Source organism: Leptodactylus fuscus, chromosome 4, assembly GCF_031893055.1.
Source record: "Leptodactylus fuscus isolate aLepFus1 chromosome 4, aLepFus1.hap2, whole genome shotgun sequence".
NCBI lineage: Eukaryota > Metazoa > Chordata > Amphibia > Anura > Leptodactylidae > Leptodactylus > Leptodactylus fuscus.
Window position 1 is genome coordinate 68271078 of NC_134268.1, and position 24029 is coordinate 68295106.

The window sequence follows — 24029 nt, forward strand, 5'->3', positions numbered from 1 at the left end:
TAGGCATATCTATCCGTCTCCCCCACATGGTCTCAAATTACAATAACCTGACCCTTATCAGATACCCTCCTTGTTCCAATCTTATAATGTCATTTACCTTGGAGATGGATGCTTGCACATTAGGAGAGGCTAGGCCAAATCCAAAGTGTTGCAGTTATTTTCCTTGCCCCGTGAACACCTAAACCTTTAGGACTATCCAATTCCAGCCCCTCTATCAACCCTTAACTTGGGTCTGCAGGAACATTGTATAGTGTAGAATTTTTATAATGATTTCAAGTATCTGCTTCTAAAAGTCGGACATGCAGGCCTTTGTGTCCGGTTAAGAAAAAAACGGTTTCGCCATGGACAGGCAGAAGACGCTCATGGGCAGTCACTTTGCAAACCAATTCAAGTGAATGGGTTTGAAAACTGACAGCCGGTCAGTTTCTCTCGGCAGAAGACGGAAACCCAAAAGCGGAGACCAGGCACAGGTGTGAACCCGCCCTAAGTGTCCATTCACACAGAGGAAAATGGTGAAAAATTTTCAAAAAAAATAAAAAATTCCCAGGAAAATTCCGCTAGTGGAAATAAAAAGCTAGCAAAACCCATTGAAATCAATGAGAGGCTTTTTTTTTTCAACCTAGAAAATTCCACACCAAATTCCTCACCATTTTCCTCTATTGTAATGGACCCTTACTGTGTCAGTCAATGTCTGTTCCTGCCTGATCTACCCAACATTTATATAACACCACCACATTTATACAAACATGTGACTTTGGGTAGCAGCTGTTAGAACAGCCTAAAAAAAAAACCATCACGTCACCTCAGTTTGTAGATAGTAACTATTTCAATATACTATAAGGGAGATGTGGCCAAGTGTACCAGAAGTGGAATAGGGTAGTAGAAAAATCAGCATCCATGGGATACAGTTTGGGGCAAATGCAGGACTATCAAATAGCATGGACAGCTAACATGTAGGTGCAGTTGGCTGCCATTTCTAGCTCAATATTGGGAGTTCCACAATATTCCGCTATGCCTATGGCCCTACCTCTTTGGATGTCTGTCCATGCTGTACATTGCAGTTTTACACTGGCAAGCAGTAATATTCATATAATGTCCCCCTGCAGGACGCATTCACAATACAATGGTCAAACTGCCACTCAAATCCTTTTCATGGCATTTACAGAGATATAGAGATGAGCGAACAGTGTTCTATCGAACACATGTTCGATCGGATATCAGGGTGTTCGATGTGTTCGATTCGAATCGAACACCACGTGGCAAACTCCAAAAAAATTCAATTCCCCTCCCACCTTCCCTGGCGCTTTTTTTGCACCAATAACAGCGCAGGGGAGGTGGGACAGGAACTACGACACCGGAGGCATCGAAAAAAATCGGAAAAAGTCATTGGCTGCCGAAATCAGGTGACCTCCATTTTAGACGAATAGTGGATTTCAAATCCGGGTCATATGAGAATGTGAACTTTGTGACTATGAGACAGGGATAGCTGTACAGGCAGGGATAGCTAGGGATAACCTTTATTTAGGTAGGAATGTTATTAAAAATAACTTTTTGGGGCTCTATCGGGGGTGTAATTGTGATTTTTGTGACAAACTTTTTCCAATAGGAATGCATTGGACAGCGCTGATTGGCCAGAGTACGGAACTCGACCAATCAGCGCTGGCTCTGCTGGAGGAGGCGGAGTCTAAGATCGCTCCACACCAGTCTCCATTCAGGTCCGACCTTAGACTCCGCCTCCTCCGGCAGAGCCAGCGCTGATTGGCCGAAGGCTGGCCAATGCATTCCTATTGGTAGCAGTGCTGAGCCAGTTCTGCTTTACTACACCGTGTGCCGGTCAGCCCATCTGATGTAGCAGAGCCGAGTGTGCACACTCGGCTCTGCTACATCAGATGGGCTGACTGGCACACGGTGTAGTTCAGCAGAACTGGCTCAGCACTGCTACCAATAGGAATGCATTGGCCAGCCTTCGGCCAATCAGCGCTGGCTCTGCCGGAGGAGGCGGAGTCTAAGGTCGGACCTGAATGGAGACTGGTGTGGAGCGATCTTAGACTCCGCCTCCTCCAGCAGAGCCAGCGCTGATTGGTCGAATTCCGTACTCTGGCCAATCAGCGCTGGCCAATGCATTCTATTAGCCCGATGAAGTAGAGCTGAATGTGTGTGCTTAGCACACACATTCAGCTCTACTTCATCGGGCTAATAGAATGCATTGGCCAATCAGCGCTGGCCAATGCATTCTATTAGCGTGAGCTGAGTTTGCACAGGGGTTCTAGTGCACCCTCGGCTCTGCTACATCTGATGTGCCGGTCAGCCCATCTGATGTAGCAGAGCCGAGTGTGTGATGTAGCAGAGCCGAGTGTGAATATAGGAATCCATAGGAATGCATTGGCCAGCGCTGATTGGCCAGAGTACGGAATTCGACCAATCAGTGCTGGCTCTGCCGGAGGAGGCGGAGTCTAAGGTCGGACCTGAATGGAGACTGGTGTGGAGCGATCTTAGACTCCGCCTCCTCCAGCAGAGCCAGCGCTGATTGGTCGAATTCCGTACTCTGGCCAATCAGCACTGGCCAATGCATTCCTATGGGGAAAAGTTAGCTTGCGAAAATCGCAAGCTGACAGGGATTTCCATGAAATAAAGTGACTTTTATGCCCCCAGACATGCTTCCCCTGCTGTCCCAGTGTCATTCCAGGGTGTTGGTATCATTTCCTGGGGTGTCATAGTGGACTTGGTGACCCTCCAGACACGGATTTGGGTTGCCCCCTTAACGAGTATATGTTCCCCATAGACTATAATGGGGTTCGAAACCCGTTCGAACACTCGAACAGTGAGTGGCTGTTCGAATCGAATTTCGAACCTCGAACATTTTAGTGTTCGCTCATCTCTACTTATATATATATTTCCATTTCATAAAGAAGCCATTAAGTGTATAAAGCGTGATGTGAACACGGCCTTATTAATACTGTAGAAACATAGTCTGCTGCCCCCTGGCCTGTGCTGTATATAACAGCCCCTTACTATGTGATTAAACTAGTCCAACTAAGAAAATGCATCATTTACTATTCTCTCTACCTTTTTATACAATAGACAGAAACGTAAAGAAAAAATATAAACATACATAAACACTTATGCATATAGTAAAGTGAGCTTCCCATTCATATAAAGGTGTGTTGTTCTGTATTTAATGTGATTTCCAGGTGCAAAGCTACCACGGAATATCTCACCAGCAGATGCAAGGAATGAGGGGTCACGGCTTCATAACTACAGTTTGTACTCACATTTTCCGCCATGCCTTTTTGCATTTTTAGAAAAACATAGCCAACAACTCTGCGCATATATCCACAGCAGGAGCTTTCTCAGTTTTGCTGAACTAGCGATTCTTCCCTAAGCTCTGAACACGGCTTTACTACTGGTGCATAACGCTGGCTTAGAACTGCTGAGCACATACAGCTATGACACTATATCAATGAGAGCAATTTCACTTGGACAGGTCAGATAAGTTCCATATGTACGTTACACAGTATGTATTTATTGATTTGGGATTTTTCATGGACAAAAACCCCACAAACAATCTTGGTGCAAGATGCTAATACTCCATATTATAGAATAAAATTACAAAAAAGTGTCAAAGACTGGCCCTCAAAGAGTCCAGCTTACTGTATATGTCCAGTATTCACACTGCAGAAAGGCCTCTAATAAGTTATTTTGGGGTTTTGTGTAAATATATTTTTTGCAATGCAACAACTGTAGGTTTCTCAAGGGTGGACCATCATTCTTCCTGCAAGATCTACATGTCTCAAGGGAATAGATGGAAGGGACCGTAGACTCTGCATCAGACTTAAGCTGGCAAATGCAGAAATACAGGAAGACCCAAGACACTGGAGAATTGAGAACTTACAATGGGCATCATAATATAAGAAAACTAATTGGCAAACATCTGTTTCTACCATGAATGGAGCCTGATCAGACAATTCAACATAATCTGCTTAACAGTAGTTCATTTCAAGGCCTAGACTATGAAGCATAATAGAGACATAGCAGGGGAAACTTCTTTCTTAAATATCGAGGTCTGGGGTACAGTATATGCAGCCATTCTCTAGCACCCCCAGAAAAGAGCAAGACTTTTATAAATAGTTGTTAGACTATCATCAAAATCACCAAGAGGGCCGATCAATGACAAAAGTATCTGTTATAAAATGGAGAGGTCTTAAAAGCCTAAACCGATTTACTTTTTGCTTCTTTTTCTGAGTAGTTTTAGGGGTCAGCTGTCCGACTCGGATTCATACAGCCACTATTGTGTCCACTCTCTCTATGAAGACTATGACATGGATATCAAGGCTCTGATAGAAAAAAATAACTTCTGGTCCATGCAGTAGAAGGTGTATAACCGGTGAGTGAACCTACCCGTCATCTGACACAACAGAGGGCACAAACAGGGGACACAACAAAAAAAGAACTACGGTGTAAGCAAAATAACAGTACTGCCATTTATAAGAATCCCATTGCTAACAAGCAATACAAAATAATAATAAATTATAATTCAACTTATTTGTGGACGTGTTTCTGGGTCCCTAAGGAGTCTGAAATAAATGAAGGAAGAGGTTTATTTTGGAATAGTCAGAACATTAAAACTACTTGTCTAATATTGTGTACTGTATGTCCTACTCTCGCCATCAACAAAACATACGTGCAGATCCTTTATTGGCCTGAGTTTTAATGTTATCCTCAATGATAAATGAGAATACAGCATGTGCACTGCATCTCCATTCTCTATGGTACTGCCGGAGATAGCTGAACACTATACTTGGCTGTCTCTGGCAGTGAATGGAGCGGTGGTGTGCATGTTCAGACACAGAACAGGATCCCCTTTATTGTGATTAGTGGAGGTCCCAGCAGTCAAATAAGATAGGAGATAAGAGATAACATTAAAACTTGGACCAATCCCTTAATATAGCAGCTCTTCAGTGGGTTTGGGACAAATAGACTAGCCCCATCTTAACATTATTACAGTTTCAGTAAGTACTACCACATCCCAGAAACACCAAAGACGACATTTTGCAAGTGCTGTAACCCAGTTGTCTAGCCAGCATTTGGCCCTCGTCATAGATAATCTTTGATAATCACCCAACAGCCATATTAATCTTACGGCTGAGAGATTAGATCTTGGTATCGTATCAAAGCTCAGAATCATAGCTTTTATAGCAGTCAATATTCTAGATTTAGAGACCGTCAGAACTTCAGGACTCAATAAAACATTCCAGCTTTATTAAATGATGATGAAAATGTCCAGTGGTGTCAGTGTGTGGACGTTCTTAGAATTATGTAATAAAGTTGGAATATTGTATGTAATCCTGAAGTACCGGCTGCCCTTAGAGGTCTTCCTGGAATCCTTCTCTAGATCCATCCGAGCACTGAGACTTCTCAAAGTTCACCCATTATGAGCGGACTGTCATTATTTATAGCAGTCAATATTCCTGGTTCATTTCTCAGGGTGTATAAGTTGTTTACGGTGGAGAACAGCATGAAATATGTTAGTCCTGGTTCTGTATATGTGTAAAGGGAGAGGTAGGAGACTAAAGCTGCAAGAAACATCATAAAAGAAGTGTACGGCCTGTTACCATTATCACTCCCCTGTTCAGCAGACCCAAAAGGGGGATACAGGAACTTTTTCTCATGTTATCACCCCAACCCCTAACCATCATAGAGGATATGTTACTTCTTACGGTCGCAGGTGGGGACAGAGTTTTATTCTTAAAATAGAAGAGTTCAAGCAAGACCCTCAGATGACACCTCAGAAAAGCAGGGATGTTCAGAAGGAAATAGACACGTCTTATGAGAACCTTCACCATATCGCCAACAAAAATCTGGAAGAAATGGTCATCTATACCTTTATATAAGGGCCTTGGATTGATAGACTTAAAACATAGATTAATATGAATTCCTTTGAAGGTAGAAAGCATTGATCTCCAAAGTTGTGCTCTAATGGGAAGACCACTTCATGGGTCAGAGAGGAATAAGTTGCTGCCAAACAACTCTTCATGGATTCGGATAAGCAACAATCAAGAATGATCATCAAGATTCTACCATAAAACTGCTAGCCGATATTCACACAACAGTGGAACTCAATGTATGTGAATGGGGGCCAGTTATATTACCAAGTGACAGTTCGTTTTAGCGGACCATTAAAAAAAAAAAAAGTCATGTGCTGTTCATTTTGTTCATTTTCAGGGACCCCGCAATACAATGACATTTATATGAGGGATCTGTGAAACTGAGTGCCCATGGGTGCAATACAGTCAGGAAATATATACATTTTATTTACTTTGTGAAAATTACAAGCCACACCTGGAATACAGTAAAAAGATCCTCATCAGGCTGGCCATGTTTTTTTCTCTGCTAGATACAGGGTGCTACCTGGTTCACGTTAGTTATCTTCTGCAATATAAATTAGAATTCACATCTCACTATTTCAACATGTTTGCCTTATGAACAGTACCTACCCCCAGGCAACCAGAAGTATTCTTCTCTATACATGTCAATATACCCTTTTACTGTACAAGAAGCTATTGCAGTGGAAGGAGAGAACATACAGACTCTGCTATTCAAGTAATAGGAACGGTGCAGCAGCCCCATCCACTGCATAGTGGTGGTTGTGGGGAAGCGCAGCTCCGCAACTAAATAGGAGAGCCTGTGCACGGTCCTCATCCACTGATGGAACTTTAGGCACCTGGAGACTGCCGAAACAAATGATCTGTGCGGGGTCCAGGTGTTGGACCGACCATGACATATCACATACATATGACCTATTCTGTAGATATGTGATCAGTATGAAAAAATTGATTTGGGGGTCAGACAAACCTTTTGAAAGGTATGTCTTAACAGTGGATCACAAAGGGCCACTAACAAAGTATGTCTTTCACTATAGTGGACCTGGCCCGTCCATATTTATATGAGATATGAGCTATTAATGTTGTAGACAGGCGTTTAAACCTACAATTTTCCTGTAGTGCTCGCTACAGATGAAATGCAAGGCTGACCCCAACTTAGCACAGAGTTGGCTTTAACCATTAATACAAGAAAATCAAATAAAATATTAAAATCAGTAGAAATTCGAATGAATGAATGAATGAATGAACAAACAAACAAATAAATGAATGAATGATTTATTGATGTACTGAATGAATTATGTATTGATATTTAAGATGGTTCCATTTGGGGAAATGGATTATAAAAACAGCCCGGACTATATATTCAGCAGGACATAATGACTGGACATAACACATTGGACCCAGTGACCACATTGCAGTGTGAAAAGGGAACCCATCACCAACTCCACTAACTCTGCATCATTTAATAGGCACCACTTCACTAATACAGGCAAAGGTGGAATTATTCTATAGCGACTACCACTCCCATGTAAATTAGTGTGGCAAGTTTCGGCACCCAATATGCTAATTGATCTCTCTACTGTCATGTGGGCGGTCACAAACAGTCTGCTCCAGCACAGGACGGCCTACCTGACAGAAGAGAGTCTTACTTAACAGAATGGATTACTCAGGAACGGTGAAAGCTACAGAAAAAAAAATCCAACTGTGCCTGAATGTGTAGAGTGATATCTATTGAGGGATACAAAGAAGTAAAGCTGGAGGAGGTGGTGAAAGGTCCTCTTTAAGGACAGTATTAACTTGCCAGATACATGAAATAACTTGGGTTCCATTCAGGAATTACTAGTGCATACTTCAATAGTCCCACTCATGACCTCCACCCACCAGTACTGGAGGAGGTTCTGCTCAACAAAAGTCTCACTATACTGAAGCAAGTAAACCACACAACACTGTCAGTTAAACAACGTAACACAAAAGCACGATTGTGTCGATATTTATGTGACTAACCATGTAGAACGTAACATAATGAAACACTTTAGCAGCTACAGCCAAGAACTACAATGTAGCAATGTAAAGGGATAATGTCACATTCCAAGAAAGTAGATGTTACTGACAAGTATCCTATCGGTAATCTGGACCTCTCTGACTAATCTGCATTGGACACTGCACAAAAATAGAAATAAATAAAAATGTAGATACGTTATAAAAGGAATAACTGAATACTACAAGTCTAACACAATACTTAGTCCATTCAGTATCAGTTTTCTGATGCGGTGTGTAAGTAGAGCTTTTTTTTTTTTTTTTTTTAATCGTGCCCACTGCCAACTAACTTACCTATAAGCAAATGGAGTACTGAATGTATTATTTAGTCCCAGTCACCAATAGAGGTCACAAAAAGCGTTTTGTGTGTGAATACAGCCTTGTATGGTTTTCATTTCCATCTAATAAAATGCCAACACATCATTAGGACATGCCATCACTTTATGACAAGGATTTAAGCTCTGGGACCCTCACCAAAAGAGATAGACCTGATTCAGCACTGTGTCCTCTTTTACGTTTCCTTTACACAGGGCTGCAAATGGCTGCAGGGAACTGGCAGGACACCACTATGCATCACTATGCCCCCCTTAATGCTCAGCATTGGTGCTGGTCCCATGAAAACCATGCAATCTCTCCTCTTGTAAGGTTCTGATCTTGATTTTGATACAATAAGGTTGTAAAAAAAAACCCAAAACATTTTATACATAAGTTGTGGCAAAAATCCCACCAAAAATCAGCACTTGTGAAATTCTACCCCCATTAATGTATAGAATTAAAGTCTGCGATGTTATATAGAAGTAGGCATTGACTATCTTGAATCCATAGACAGTAAGTCGGAACACCATGTACAATGCTATACAGATATTGACTATACTGCATAAAAGTCACGTCCTTCAAACCATCCTGCTAGCACTTTGGGGCAAAATCTTCAATATGGCAAAGTGTATATGTAAATATTTTATTGCATAGGTTAATGCATGAGCATGTCAATATAGTATAGCGGATCCTGTCACTTAACACTACCCACATTCCAATATATAATTTCACAGGACGGCAAGAAAACCTCCCAAGCTATAGCACTGCATAAAAAAGTAGCAAGACAAATTCAGCCCTGAAACACCTATACATAGTCATTCCATGTGGAAACACATCACCGGTGTAAAATAAACTAGTTTTCTCAATCCTATATGCTTCCCTAGTGTGCCATGTAAAGCCCCTCCATCCATATTCACAGGTTTGTGCATCAGCGAGAAGACAGATCATCCTCCTGTAAGTCACACATCTTGGGAAAAGCTTCTGTTAACTCTTTCTTGCTGTATTCTTACATTCCCATTGATTTGCCTTACTTTACATATTCATAGTAATAAAAGTGTCTTTCGTTTTATTAATTTGCGCATACAGCTAAATGCTTAGCCCTGCAAGGTCAGAAGTGCACATTTAGCACACGTGACAGCATATAGTAGGTTTCCTCATCAGGGCTAATCCATGGGGATCATCCCTAAAACCCATTCCTCCGGTACACACAGGGCTAGAGGCATGGCTGGATATACTTGCTGCGGAGATATCCTGCAAAGAGGTTATGTTCTAAGACAGCCAGCAAAACTATCTATAGCGCTAAGATAAAAGGCATTATAGCAAAGCACGGTTTATTGGAAGGTGCTACAAGCAGTATAATAATAGAATCATTTGCATTATGTTGTATCCATAGCAATCGCTATAGCAGTAACACATAGTATATAACACAAGCTATAATTACATCTATGCAGACAGTGATGTGGGTACTATACCTCTCAGATGGGATGCTTCACTTTTCTCCTTGCTTCCACCTCCTGTACAGTTTCCCAGCAGAGTCCTATGCACCGCTATGTGCTGGCCAGCAATTTCCCTCCCTAATCCTCATCTCAGCAAAAGATCCCTCGCACAGAGCACAAGCAGCTGCACTAGAAGGTAGCACAATGTTCTTTCCTGCCAGCAAATCTTTACATGTAAGCAAATCTGCTATTGGTCACACTGCACAACTTCCATTGGCTCCCTCTGTCCTCTGTAATTGGCCATTATGTTTATTCCCTCAGTAAACTCCCAGGCTAACACGGCTGTTCAGTCTGGTGTACTGGAGTATGCTACACTTCATGCTTTCCTATGTGGAAAACCAAGTCCAATATTTAACACTTGATAAACCATCAAACTGCAACTTAAAGAACTTAAAACACTAATTTTAGTATCTTTAAGCATTGATTTTTCTGGATAGATAGATACTGCTGCAAAATTACAAAAATACATACTGTATACTAAGCCATAACTAAAAATATAGAATAAATCACTTATAAGGCAATCGCTTTGTCTCAACTCATTGTTAATAAGTTTTGCTACTGACTTCTCTGTCCAGAAGACAGAAAGCTAGGCAGACAGACAAGAAAAATACATATAGGGCAATGTAAATGCAAGGCAGTTCACATGATACAAATGCTTTTCCATATACACATCGTTCAGATTGTGGAAAATATTTTTTTTGTGCATGCCTTTCCATGGTATACTCTAAAATACTCTAAGATTGATGTCAACATTTTAGGTCTATAGAAAGCTCAAAATGATCTATCATTAGGAAAATTTATTTTTGACTAAGCATATATTTGCACAGCCTTTAGAAAGGCTATTCCACACATACCTTTTGTTTATTAATCCTCGAAGACATTTTTGAATTAGCCTGCTTTTATTGGTATGCTAATTAGCCAGCAACGAGCAACGGATGTTCACTGAGCGCTGTCAGCTGTCTGTACACAAGGGGGAGGCGAGAGCAGTGAGGCTGCTGCTAATGAAGATTCATCAGCCTTCCCTGCTCTCACCTCCCCCTGCTTACACACATTACACAGTGCATATCCAGTGCTCTGTGCTGGTTAATTAGCACATCAATAAAAGAGGGCTAATTAAAAAAAAATGTCTGGGATGATTAATAAATAAAAAGTATGCCTGGAATAGCCTTTCTAAAGGCTATATAAATATATGCTTAGATAAAAATGAGTTTTCCCAATGATGGAATCCCTTTAAAAGAGTTTTCCAAGCTAAAAATATAGAGGACCTATTCTAAGAATAAGTCATCAGTATCTGAGTTTGACACCCGATACCACAACTGATCAGTTGGTTTAAGAAGATGCACAAAGAATGGAGCAGGAAGCAGAAGTCTCTGTTCTCTGTGTAGTGGCCAGAACAGGTACTGCAGATCAGCTCCCATTCACTTGAAAGAAAGCTAATTTGCAGTGACTCAGTTCAGCCACTAGACTAGCTAGAGAACAGAGGTGTTTGCTTCCTGCTCCATTCCATGTGTAACCACAACTAAGACAACTGATCTATTAGGTGACCAGTGTTGGAGCCCCACTGATCTAATAGTGATGTAGGTGCATCCATTCATTTCTATGGAGCGTGCTGTTTGGATCGGCTGATCCGAACAGTACTCGCTCAACTCTAGTGATGACCTATTCTTGGAATAAGTCATCAACATTTTTAGTATGAAAACACCTTTAGGTATTGAGGGTGACAAAAAGAGTGGAGCAGTTGGGTGCTATGGCTGTCATAAGGTACCCTATCGTTAATAACATACGGGCATGCAGCACACATCTGTGTCTAGCAAGGTATGGCAGTATGCACTACAGCTAGCACTGTATGGGCAGTATGCACTATGGCTGTCTTTGTAATGCACCCCCTAGATGCTTCATATCCTCAGTGTTCTCGATGGATGTCATGGAAGGGTTACATATTTACAATATAACAAAGTATATCAATACTAATGCTAGCAGCGTACAGAATAATGGAAACTGCCAATTCTACATTAATCTCAGCACTGTAGCGCATATATATTTATTAAGGACATGCTGCTAGGAACATCACCATTTGTATCAATAAAGGAATATTGTGTGTGCCAGAACTGCCCAACACAAAAAAAACTTATCCTGGTGACAAAACTGAGAAAGTGAAAGACCAGTGCAAATACGTTCAACTGGACTTGTTTAGGTGAACATGTAATCTAACATTCACAATACATATTTCACACCACTATTTCATTGTCCAAGTAGATGCACTTTACCAGTCTTATAATCAAAAATAGAAATGCAACACTCTCTTCTATACACAGATACAGCAACTAAATACAGGATTATACAAACCTTATCATGCCTGGTAAAAAGAAGAAGACAGTCATCTAAAGCTCTGCAGGCATCTTGGGATGCCTCAGATATGGTTTTTATTAGTTGTAGGGTAACTGGATCAATATCTGAAAAAATTAAACACAAATATAGAGAGAGGAAAGGCCGAGAGAAAAGGAGAGAGAGAGGGAGGGAAAGAGAGAGAGGGAGGGGAAGAGAGAGAGGGAGGGGAAGAGAGAGAGGGAGGGGAAGAGAGAGAGGGAGGGGAAGAGAGAGAGGGAGGGGAAGAGAGAGAGAAAGAGTAAGACGGAGGGAGAGCATTAGAAATACTGTACACTGTTAAAAAAAAAAAAAAAAAAAAAAAAAAAAAAGAAAAAGGGGGGGGGAATCAAAAAGTACATGTATCAGACGTTTATTACCAACAATTCTACAGACCCTAAACAGCACATATCTGTATGAGTCTTCTACCCTCACTTTCTTCTTTGCATAGGTTAGTGTCACAGTTCACTGTAGTTCTGGCATTCTACTCTACTGAACCTTGCTGATAAGCTACTAGTATACAGGAAGCTATTATAATCTATTAATAATTTAAAGTGATTCTCCAGGTCTCTGATACTAATGATGTAGTAAAAGAACTTGTGAATGATATCAGACTGGGGGGGAAGCTGGATGACAGACCCAACATATCAGCCATTTGAAGCGCTGACAAGGATCAGACAAATGCTGTGGCATCCTCACTGCTCATCTACAAAAGCATTGTACATTGTATAGCACCTGGGCTTGGTATTGCAACACAGCTTCACTTCAATAGGACAAATCTGCAAACAGAACTTGTGACCTTATAGTTTCTTGAAGTGAAAACAGCACTCTCCAGATCACCACTGTTGCTTCAAATCAGCTGATCTGTGGGGGTCCTGGGTGATGGTACTCCAATGATCAGATATTGAGGACTTATGCTAGGCTTTAGTTATCAATATTTATGTGAAGTGGCACTCACCTGAATGCTGCTGATGCTTAGAACCACTGATTATTGGGAAGGTGGGGGGGGGGGGGGTGAATATGGGCAAGACCCCCACCAGTCTGATATTTATGACTTATTGTAAGGGGAAGTCATCCATATCATAACTCTACAATAATAGAATGCAGGGGTCAGATTTCCACTTTTACTTTCTAAACCCCACTAGTAGAACATTAGCTGAAGTTTCATTAGTTTTCAGCAGAAGTTTATTGTTCTCATAGGCTTATAAAGCAGGAATGACAAAAGAGACTTGTGTGTACTGAGCAGTCATAAAGGAGCCTTCACTGTACTGCTATATGCCTCCAATTTTATATGGAAGTACGCAAATATTTTAGATATATTATAGAGGTATATCTGTATACCTAAATAAGAATACCTTCTGCACCAGATAGGGTATCAAACAGAGTCCATTCTGATACATAATACTGTTACATAGCTGTGTGCTCCTGTAAGATATACTGCCTTGGGCTAAAAACTTACCGTAAGTTGGCCATACAAATAAGGGTGACGTCTGCTGTGTATGGGGCCTCCTAACTCTTCCTTGATGGCAGATCTTGGGGAAAACAGGGGTATCAGAACCGGTGACAAATGTGAGTGATGTCACTGATTCCTTTCCTTTGGCCACTTGATAGCCTTAGCAGTTATAGAACTTCTACAGGCAAAGTCACTGAAAGAGTCCCGAAATTCACAAATAACCCATTTAAGATGCAGGGCAACACTACAATGACCAGAACAATAGATACAAAAAGTATGGTCTGAGCACTGTAGTGCCTGGTAGGTCTCCTGCCCAGTCGTTTCAGGTTTTACACAGCAGGGACCTCACAGCAATGCCTGAGATCAGAGACATCTGTGATCACAGACATTTAACCATAAAGAAGCTGTGGTGGGCATTGATCATGGCATCTAAAGGGTTAGTTTCACTTTAGCATTGCCAACCTAAATGGCTCCTTTGTGGTGAGATCGCAGGAGCTCTTCAGTTAACATGACAGCTAGGAGAAGTCTGATGGCTGCCTCACCTGGATTACCAATATTAATACTGATGCCTCGCCAGTCCGGTCTTGACAGTCGATATTAATATTGACCGGTTAGGCCACAGTACAAAAAAAAGTTTGAGAAGACCTGATCTAAGTTGCAGTTTCTTCTGTATATAAATCCTAAGATAACAGGCACTGATCAAACACTCTTCTTATCAGAGCTCAGCAGTTGATGCTAGGTTCACGCCTGCGTTCAGGTCTCCGTTCTGTGGTTTCCGTCTTCTGCATGCAAGAAGACGGAAACCACAGACCGGGTCTGGCCGTGAGCGGCGGTGAGCGTTTTATGCTCTCCGTCACGAAAACTTTTTTTTTTAATCCGGACACAGAGTACTGCATGTCCGACTGTGTCCGGATTTTAAAAAACGGTTTCGCGGCGGAGAACATAAAACGCTCACCGCCGCTCACGGCCGGACATCTTTCAAACCCATTCAAATGAATGGGTGAGAAAAAGTCCTCAAGGTTTCCGTATCCTGCCTCTGTTTTGTGCAGGAAATGGAAACCTGCAGAACGGAGACCGGGCGCAGATGTGAACGAGCCCTGAGCGCACTTTCCAGAGCTGGGTTTACAGCAACAAGCTGTAAACCCAGAGGATACAGATTCAGCAGTATCTGACAAATAGAGCAAGATAAATAAAGCAATGTATTCGATAAAAAACTTCGATTAGCTCAAGCTATAACTTTAAATATGATCCTGAAGATGGGAATACTCCTTTAAGGAAGGACCACTATTTTCAAAAACTTGGATAACCCGTTCAACTGTAGACTCAATAGTATGTATTATATATATATATATATATATATATATATATATATATATATATATATATATATATATAGGACTGTATCACTTCTATTACTTGCTATAGTGCTTATATTTTATTATGCAGAGTAAATATCAGTTCATGTAATGTGTCACCTTTTTCACAAGCTCTACTTGTTGAAGAGGAATTGAAACACTCACAAAGCTAATCTCACAATACATATTTTACTGCACCGCTCTTCTGTTAAAACAGAGCCAAGAAGCCAAGTACTTTTGTAAGTTAATCAAATAAAAGGTTTATCCTCAGAGGATTAGGATAGATTTCTCTGCTTAAAGATTGAGGTCATCAATTCACAACCTAGTAAAGCTACTTTTCAGCCAAGCTGTACAGGGTTTCCATAGATGCTGTCCTCAAAATGGTATGTCAGGCTGAACAGTGGTGACAAAATACACTAGCAATGTGTCGACACGACAAGGAAACGTATAAAAGGAGAATACAAACTTCACTTAGATCCAGTTGTGGCAGCATTATAACATAGTTAAAGGGAGTCTGTCAGCACTAGAGATCAGTGAACAGTGAAATATTCGAGATTCGTTTCGAGTAGAGCCTCAATATTTGACTACTCGATCGAATATCAAATCCCATTATAGTCCATGGGAAAAAATGCTCGTTTCAGGGGAAACCACTATTCCACTAAAAGGAGAGTCACCAAGTCCATGAGTAGCAGGAGTAGAGTGTTTAGGAGGAGCGCTGCACAGTTAAAGCGCTGATACAATGTAAGCTCCCTCGTAACCGCAAGCTGCCAGCTCTCCCGACTAGCAAAGACGAGCCTGCGGCAAATCAACGCTCGTTCTGCAGCAGCCTCATCCTTGCTAGTCGGGAGAGCTGGCAGCTTGCTGTTACGAGGGAGCTTACTTTTTCTCATAGGAATGAATTGACCAGCGTTGATAGGCCAGTGTACAGCATTCGGCCAATCAACGCTGGTTCTGCCGGAGGCTCGTCTGGAGACTGCTGTGGTCCGATCTTAGACTCCGCCTCCTCACAGACAAGCTTCCAGCAGAACCAGCGTTGATTGGCCGACTACTGTACACTGTATAGCATTCAGCCAATCAACGCTGGTCAATGCATTCCTATGAGAAATAGTCCGCTCCCGCATAACCGCAAGCTGCTAGCTCTCCCGACTAGCAAGGATGAGCCTGCTGCAGAACCAGCGTTGACTGGCCGATTTCTATACACTGTATAGCATTCGGCCAATCAACGATGGTTCTGAATCGAATATTTACTGCAAATAGCGAGTAGTATTCGATCGAATACGAATATTTCGAATACCGTAGTATTCTATCGAATACCTACTCGATCGAATATTACTCGCTCATTTCTAGTCAGCACTAAATTGGTTATAAACCTAATCAAAGTATGTTGTAGAGAAGATTCTACAGTTTCCTAATATATGTCTCTGTTAGTCTACTTTGGAGAACTATTTTCATGGAAATCATATCTTTATGCATATGTAAATGAGAGGGAAATAACAAGGAATCTAGTGCAGAGACTGAAGCTCAGACAAGCTAAGACACACCCCTAAAGCACTTTTCCTCTAACATGAACAAAACTGTGACTTACATGAAAATGGGGCTCCAAAGCTAAATAACAGTGACATATTTGGAAACTGCAGAATCACCTCTATAAAGGTACTGTTACTTGGTTTATAAGAAATGTATTGCTGATAGACTCCCTTAAACGACAAGAGACAAAGGGAGCGTTCACACTACCGTCATTGTCCGACAGGTAGTGTCTGCTGCTAGTGTCCGTTCAAAATCTTACACGGACATTAGCAGCGGACACTAGCTGTGTCCGTGACATTTTTCATACATTTTTCAAGCGGACAGAAAAACCCGACATGTAGGTTTTTTTCTGTCCGCTTGAAAAGTTGAACATCTTTACGAACGGATACTTAAGGACAGGCACAGAGTGCAAAAGAACGCACCCAATCGCCATTTAAATGAATGAAAAATGTCACAGACACAGCTAGTGTCCGCTGCTAATGTCCATGCAAGATTTTGAACAGACACTAGGAGCGGACATTACCTGTCGATCAATGACGGTAGTGTGAACGCTCCCTAATGTAATGTAGTCTCTTATTGAAGAATGTCATATGTATTTCCCAGAAATACTGTACCATGAAATTGAAGGAAAACATTAAAAAAAAAAAAAAAACTATATAAAAGTCTCATAGAACACAATACAGGGCTTGTACCTTGCCAAAACCAATTTAGACCAGTTGCCTTCACGTTCCTCCTTTAGTAATACTTCATTACTTGAGGAGAGGGGGGAGCATTGAAAAGATTCATAAACTGCATGGCCAGTGGACATACATCTAATCTCAGTTTGATCCCTCATCCTTCATGGGCCCAGCAGCAGGCAGAATGACTGACACTGTGATACTAGACATCGGCACTGCACACACAGCTCTAGAACTGTGTTGTATTAATTACAGTGACTACATTAATAGCAAGGTAAATCAGATGTGACCCATCTACCCCTCACTAAACTCTTACCTCTCTCATCTGGCTATATGAAGCACCCAGTCGCATCCCTCTGACTGCTATACCAACGCATCATTGCCTTGCCAATCACTGCACTAGTTGGCCATCCATTATTGCATTACATGTATTTAAACTTTTCCAAAAAAAATTCTCCGAAGTGATACCCCACCCTATATTTTATCTCTCATCTCTATCTCTAACAACTTATCTGTGTTCTCCATTTTACAAATTATTTAAGAACAAAGTGCATCATAATTTCAATATCTCATCCCTATTTCCAAGTCTTTTCTCTCGAGCTGCCCCAGTTCTCTGGAAGGCACTACCCTAGAAAAGCAGGTTAATTCCCAATGTCCACAGCAAGACGTAAAACATATATTCTCTAATTAAAATCCTCTAATGTAGCTCCCACTTCTACATTATTCCTCAGACCCTGATCCCTTCATCTTTCAGTAACACACACACACACACACACACACACACACACACCTCAAATGGACTAAAATGTACTTCACAGCAATACATACACAAATACTAATTGGGTGACTGGCTTATGGCACGTTTTATATGTACTGCCTTGTTTTAAAAAGATGGCTGGACAATTGAACAAGCAGTTTTGAGTCACCCCAATTTTTTTCATAGATTGTAAGCTCTTATGAGCAAGGCCTGATTCCTAGTGTTTGAATGATTACTTAGTTATTCTGTAAGGTCCAACTTTGCATGGATTGTATACGTACCTTCTGACAAGTCAAGTGCTCCAGAATACATGTGTGCTATATATAAACCCTATACAAAAAAAAATAAGCAGTATGGGCCAAAATAGGCGCTCTTACAATACGCATCAAAACATTAAGTACTGTGCGCAAACATATAAACTAAGAACATATTCAACCAGCCTGGAATGATACATTGCAGTGCTCAGATTGACTTAATTGGAAAAGTAATTCTAGAAGAACAACATTGATTTATAAAAAAAAATAAATTGGAGCGTTACTAAGAAAACCACACCAGAATTTCAGGGTATCCTGATAGAAAATCAGTAGAGAGGTCGTCCCATAGGCACCCAGATATACTGTATATTGATGACATTGACAGTCACGACTTACCTTTTGAGTTCTCCAAGTTCATTAAAGCACTGAGAAATGTGGAGATTTCTTTAGTGAGCCTCTGATGACTGAACTGAGCAATCTGTAGGTATAAAGCCAGGTGAGAATTAGCAAACCTACACACATGTATATGATATACTTCAAATCTACAAAATGCTGGTGTGACAGATATTAACTTGATATTATAGACAGTGGATTTAGTAAGACAAGATGAGGGAGACATTCGATTGCTTGGATTTGTTTGCACATGGAAAGACAACTGTGCACTTAAAGAAGACCTGTCACCCAGTAGAATATACTAAAAGCCATATGTTACTTGATTCTCGCTGTTTTACCCCGATCAATTTGGTATTTTTAGAATGTATCCATTCATTCAAAAAAACATGGCCCCTGAAAACTATATGTAATTTAGCTCTTATTCACCTAGACAGTAACCTTTTCTATTCTATGAGAAAAATAAAAGGTTACTGTTCTATTGGCATGCTCTAGGACGTGTTCAGACATCATTGTGCAGGGAGGACGGGGTTGACATGCTGTGACCATGTCCTATTGTAAATGGTAGATTCTAGAATAAAGGTTTTATCTTTTAATGCAATCCTGCCTGTGATGATAAAAGAATGACATGTGAAAAATGAACAGAATAGTTTATAGAAAAGGAAAGTTTTTTTTTTCTTCAAAATAAAGACTATGAAACAAAATGTACATAACCAAACACTTAAAGTTAAATAAATATAAGGGTCTCCTAAATATTAAAAAAAAAAAAATACAACAATAAAAAAATAAATAAATTATAAAATAGTTGTGCAATAGCCAAGAAACAGAGTGGACCCAGTCTCTTTGAATAAAACGTGGGCTAATCTTGTCCGTGGTTCAGACACTCATCTGTAGTTTTACATAGTCCATTCAAGCAGGTTATATATGGTTGTAGTCCCATATAGAATGATGGACGCAGAGCTTCATCAGTTATAATAGATTAAGCCATAAAGGTATCAATGTACATCAGAGGAGAGGATCCACAGACTATGTCAAGAGTCACTGGATATTCTTCTGTGCCATGTTCCCCTTGAAGGATGGAGGGTGGTGTCTCACCCCTTGAAGCACTACACCGGCATTTTGGAGAGAAATATAACCTCAGGGTTGCTGAATCTCCCAGATTGGCGTATGCTGAGGAATAGACAGAACAGAGCTGAACGTGTATGGGGGAGTCAGAAAGGTCCCCAAGAAGCTAATGGGCCTCCCTTATGTTACATCCATATGCACTTACAGATCATAACAACAAGAGGCTTCTGTAATAAAATTTTAAAGCGTATTACCAGCTTCCATGAGGAAGGATTTTACTCTTTATTGTATACCATGCAAGGTCTACACTGTTGCCACCCTAATCGTCATTATTTCCGAGATGTTTGTCCTTTCAGTTTGGCATATGACAAGTGGAAAGGATAAATATATCTATTTCTTAGGAAAAAAAAGTAAGCAAGTTGCTGCAGATCCAGGCTGTAATTATCTTATACTATCTTGAACCACTTCTCAAGGTGACACATTTCTCTAGTTTCATTGCATTAATGTTTTAGCACAAAGAGTAAATATAGCTAACTGAGGAAAGGAGAAAGGTTTTGGTGTTCAAGACTGTGACAAACAGGGTCTAAATGACTTCACATGCCAGATGTATTTTATCCACTTATTGTATATCTTCTGGGATATGTACTTTTACAATTACACTGTACTAAAGTATTACACTGCAGGTAATGGGAGCGCTCAACTGAAAGAAATTTCCGTACAGAGGTGAAATTAAGACAGAAAAAGAAGCAAAAGGATTTCTTTGGTGTGCTTTGCGCAGCAGTTCTTTCCCACACAAAACCAGGAGCGGGATCTGCAACATAACAGACATCACAGTGGGGGTACTAGGTTAGAAATTTTTTCACTAGGGTTACTTGACTTGAAGAGGTTCTAAAGAGTTGGTGTTCTCAAAGAAGATGGTTAGTACAAAAATCTGAAAATGGAGTGGTTTCATTGTGTATTGTAGGGTCTTTCAATGTATTTTGCAACATATTGGTAGTTCAAACTGGTGACAATCCATTAATAATATAGTTATCACAGGGGGCTTGTGTGTCCACTGTACAGTCCCTGAAACAAAGTTATGTATACTGAATCTCAAAGATCTACTAACAAATGTGATTTGTCTTCTAAAACATTAAAAGGGATCCTATCATTTGATACCCCTTTTTTCTTAATAGCACATAGGAATGGCCTTAAGAAAAGATATTCTTCTCCTACCTTTAGATGTCTTCTCCACGCCGCTGTTTGGTAGAAATCCCGGTTTTCTTCGGTATGCGCATGGCCCAAGGCCCGAGGCCTAGAAAATTGAAACCCAGGACGGAAGACGACACACGGAGAGGGCGTTCCAGAGGAAGATGGAGGCGTCGCTGGAGAGTTCTCTCGCAGTATTGGGGACGCCCCCAGTTCTGCGAGAGAACTCATTTGCATACCAAAGAAAACCCGGATTTCTACCGAACAGCGGCACGGAGAAGACATCTAAAGGTAGGAGAAGAATAGCCTGTCTTAAGGCTATTCCTTCGTGTTATCAAGAAAAAAAGGGTATCCAATGATAAGATCCCTATAAAGGAGTTGACATTCTTGATTCTGATGACCTATCCCATAAGGTCATTTAGGGTCCAACATCAGGTATACCAGTCAGCTTACAGTGCCAGGCAATATACTGTACAGTACATCAGACAGTCAGAAGCATAAGGTGCTATTCATGGAATAGCGGCCGGAATACTGTAGCTCCTATTCAAGCAGATTAGAACACAGTTGCAGTACGCCCGCACAGCCACTATACAACAGATGGCGCCTTCTGTTTCCAGCATTACTTGCTGTATATCGTCTAGTATTGCAGACAAACGCTAGGTTCACATCTGCGTTCGGGTAGAACTTTTCTCTCCATATTTTTTTAAGCGGAATGATGGCTGGAAACCCTGAACAGGCAACGAGCGCTGGTGTGAAATACAGCATTATTGGTGAAAGACCCAGATGTTGGACACCAATCTTTTGACGAATTCTGTGCTTGGAATCTTTCAATATGGTTATTTGACTCAAGTTTAGACTTAAATGTGTTTGGTACAGTCCTCAGGTCAGGCATTGAACTACTGCATACTTGTATGCAAGAGGTTTGGTTTTATTTTGCAATCAGTTAAGCAAAGGACTGTAAGGGTCAGTTCACATGTGAACCGTCCGCACGCCCGCCGCTAGCGGAAAAAAGAAGCCCGGCGGTCTGCATAGACCACCATTGTAAAGGGGCGGATTTTGAAGTGAAATCCGCTGTCAAAATCTGCCCCTTTGCCCACGTGTGAACGAGCCCTTAAGTTACGATTGGAGAGGATAATAATGATCATATAGTATGGGAATAGCAAATAAAGAATCAGCATAGTCTGTATGGCATACACTATACTACATTCAGACTGTGTACATGTTAGCATCATTCTCTAAGTCTCATTCCTGGCACCATAAAGTCTCAGTGAAATTTTTTTATTCATGAACGCCGGCACGTGTCAGAAAATTCTCAAGTACATTATTATTGAAAAGTGGGTCTCGTATTCTGGAACCCATAGTCAAGACACTTAACACCACAAAGACTCCTCGTAAGGAAATTCTATGTTGTACCTATAATAGGATTGTCAAGAAAGATGGTAAAGAGGTGCTATTCTTATCCATTTGGATAGCAGTCTGGTAAATATTTATTGACCCAAGAAATACATGCACATACTCAAAGTATACAGATTTAGAGTATTGAAATAACTTTAGAGAAAACCTCAAGAGGGTCATAACCAAGATATAAGTCTTGCTTAGTGGAATCTTTTGCTAGATTAATTTAAATTGCTTCTATGCCATGTGGCAATATGCAAAGCAAGAAAGATAGTTATTAGAGATGAGCAAATATGCTCGATCGAATACCTTGGCCACATAGCTCCCGGCGGCAGGGAAGTTGGGAAGGGCAGTAAAAATTTGCAGCCCCGGAAGTGTTTTTTGCAACGGGAGCTATGCGGCCGAGCGTATTTGCTCGTCTCTAATAGTGATGAGAAGAGACCTGCAGCTTGCACACCCAGATACTGACAGCCATAGGCATTATCTGGGTCCTGGTCCTTGTTTTGTATATGGAAACTATGTGATACCCTCCAATGAGTGTATTACCTGTAAGCGGAGTGAGAAGGTGACAGGCAAATTGCTGGAGTCCCGCTACATCAGTACTAGATTCCTGACTTATGTGTGATCCAGTGCGGGTCTGGAATAGGTTTCAGCCCCAAGTGTGGGTCCTGAGGCTTGTTACTGGCCCATAAAAAGTTGCAGAGCCTGCACTTCAGGGCAGATCCAGGAAGTGAGGAGGTGGCTGTGTCTGTCCTGTAATCCTGAGTCCGGTAAGACCAAATTGTGCTTGTTCTTTCGTGTGGCTTATAGTAAGCCACACGTATAGTTAGGTTATTACTTCTGTTTAGTTATTCACTCGGACGAGCAGGAATTTGTTATAATTTTTGCCTAAAGGTAAGGCTGTATTTTGCTTTTGCTCACTTGTTGCCTGAAGTGAAGTTTTATTTTTTTAATTTTTTTTTCTAAATAAAGCTGTTTGCTGCATATTTTGTGTCCCTGTCTTGACTGTTTGGGTCCACACTACTGCTTTTACCGAGCTACCTTCCCCACAGCGGCAGTAAAATGGCCGAACAGACATGCGCAGTCGGCTCTGCCTAAAGCTCGATCACAGAGCCAACTGAGCATGTCCAGGGTTTCAATCCCAAATGCAGGCTCGCTGGGAGAGGACATTGAGGATGATGCGGCGTAGAGAAGTTTTACAAAGAAAATGGAAGCATTGCAGGAGTGTCTTCAGGCAGAACAGGGGATGCCCCTTGTGCTTTTTGAGCAAAGAGGGAATGCTTTATGAGACTCTTTTACATACTGAGGAAAAACAAAATTATACCGGAATGGCGGCACGGATCAGAATAATAAAGGTAGGAGAAGAATAGAATCCCTTTAACAAGAACCTATCACCACCTCCACCAATTCAAGTTCTCAGTATACAGTATGTTAATAACGCGGCTCCACCGATTCAAGCACAGTTGGAATTTGCTCTGTAGCCTCCACCATTCCTAAGGAACAAACTTAGTTAGTTTTGGTACCCGATATGCTATATAAGCTCTGTAATGTCAAATGGGCAGTTTCAAGCAGGAGACGAGATTCAGAGCTCCAATCAGAAGCAGAGTTACAGCTCAGAATCACACCCCTTGTCTGCTCCTGCCTGACACCGCCCTCCTGACAGTACAGAGCCCAAATAGTTTTGGTGCCTGATATGCTAACAGCATTGATTGCTCAGGAACGTTGGGGGGCTAGAGAAAAAAAATTCAAATGTGCCAGAATCAGTGGAGCAGCTCCTATTACGTGATGTAAAGAACTGGACATGTTAGAAGTGGTGAAAGGTCCTCTTTAAGAAAGGATCAGAGCCCTGATGTGTGCCTCCAACTTTTGAAAAT

The 24029-nt window shown here is 41.1% G+C and overlaps 1 protein-coding gene across 2 annotated transcripts in view; it reads right to left on the minus strand.

Moving 5' to 3' along the window:
- The window catches only part of OSBPL1A (oxysterol binding protein like 1A), an 85722-nt gene that overhangs the window by 38314 nt on the left and 23379 nt on the right, over nt 1–24029 (minus strand). Inside the window, exons 14-15 of one of the 2 annotated variants that reach the window (XM_075270592.1) lie at nt 18514–18595; nt 12077–12183 (exon numbers count right to left, since the gene is read on the minus strand). In XM_075270592.1, coding sequence (XP_075126693.1) covers nt 12077–12183; nt 18514–18595 — 189 coding nt within the window. Of the gene's footprint in view, nt 1–9706; nt 9905–12076; nt 12184–18513; nt 18596–24029 lie in introns of those variants that run through there. The other variant, XM_075270591.1, reaches the window with a different exon arrangement.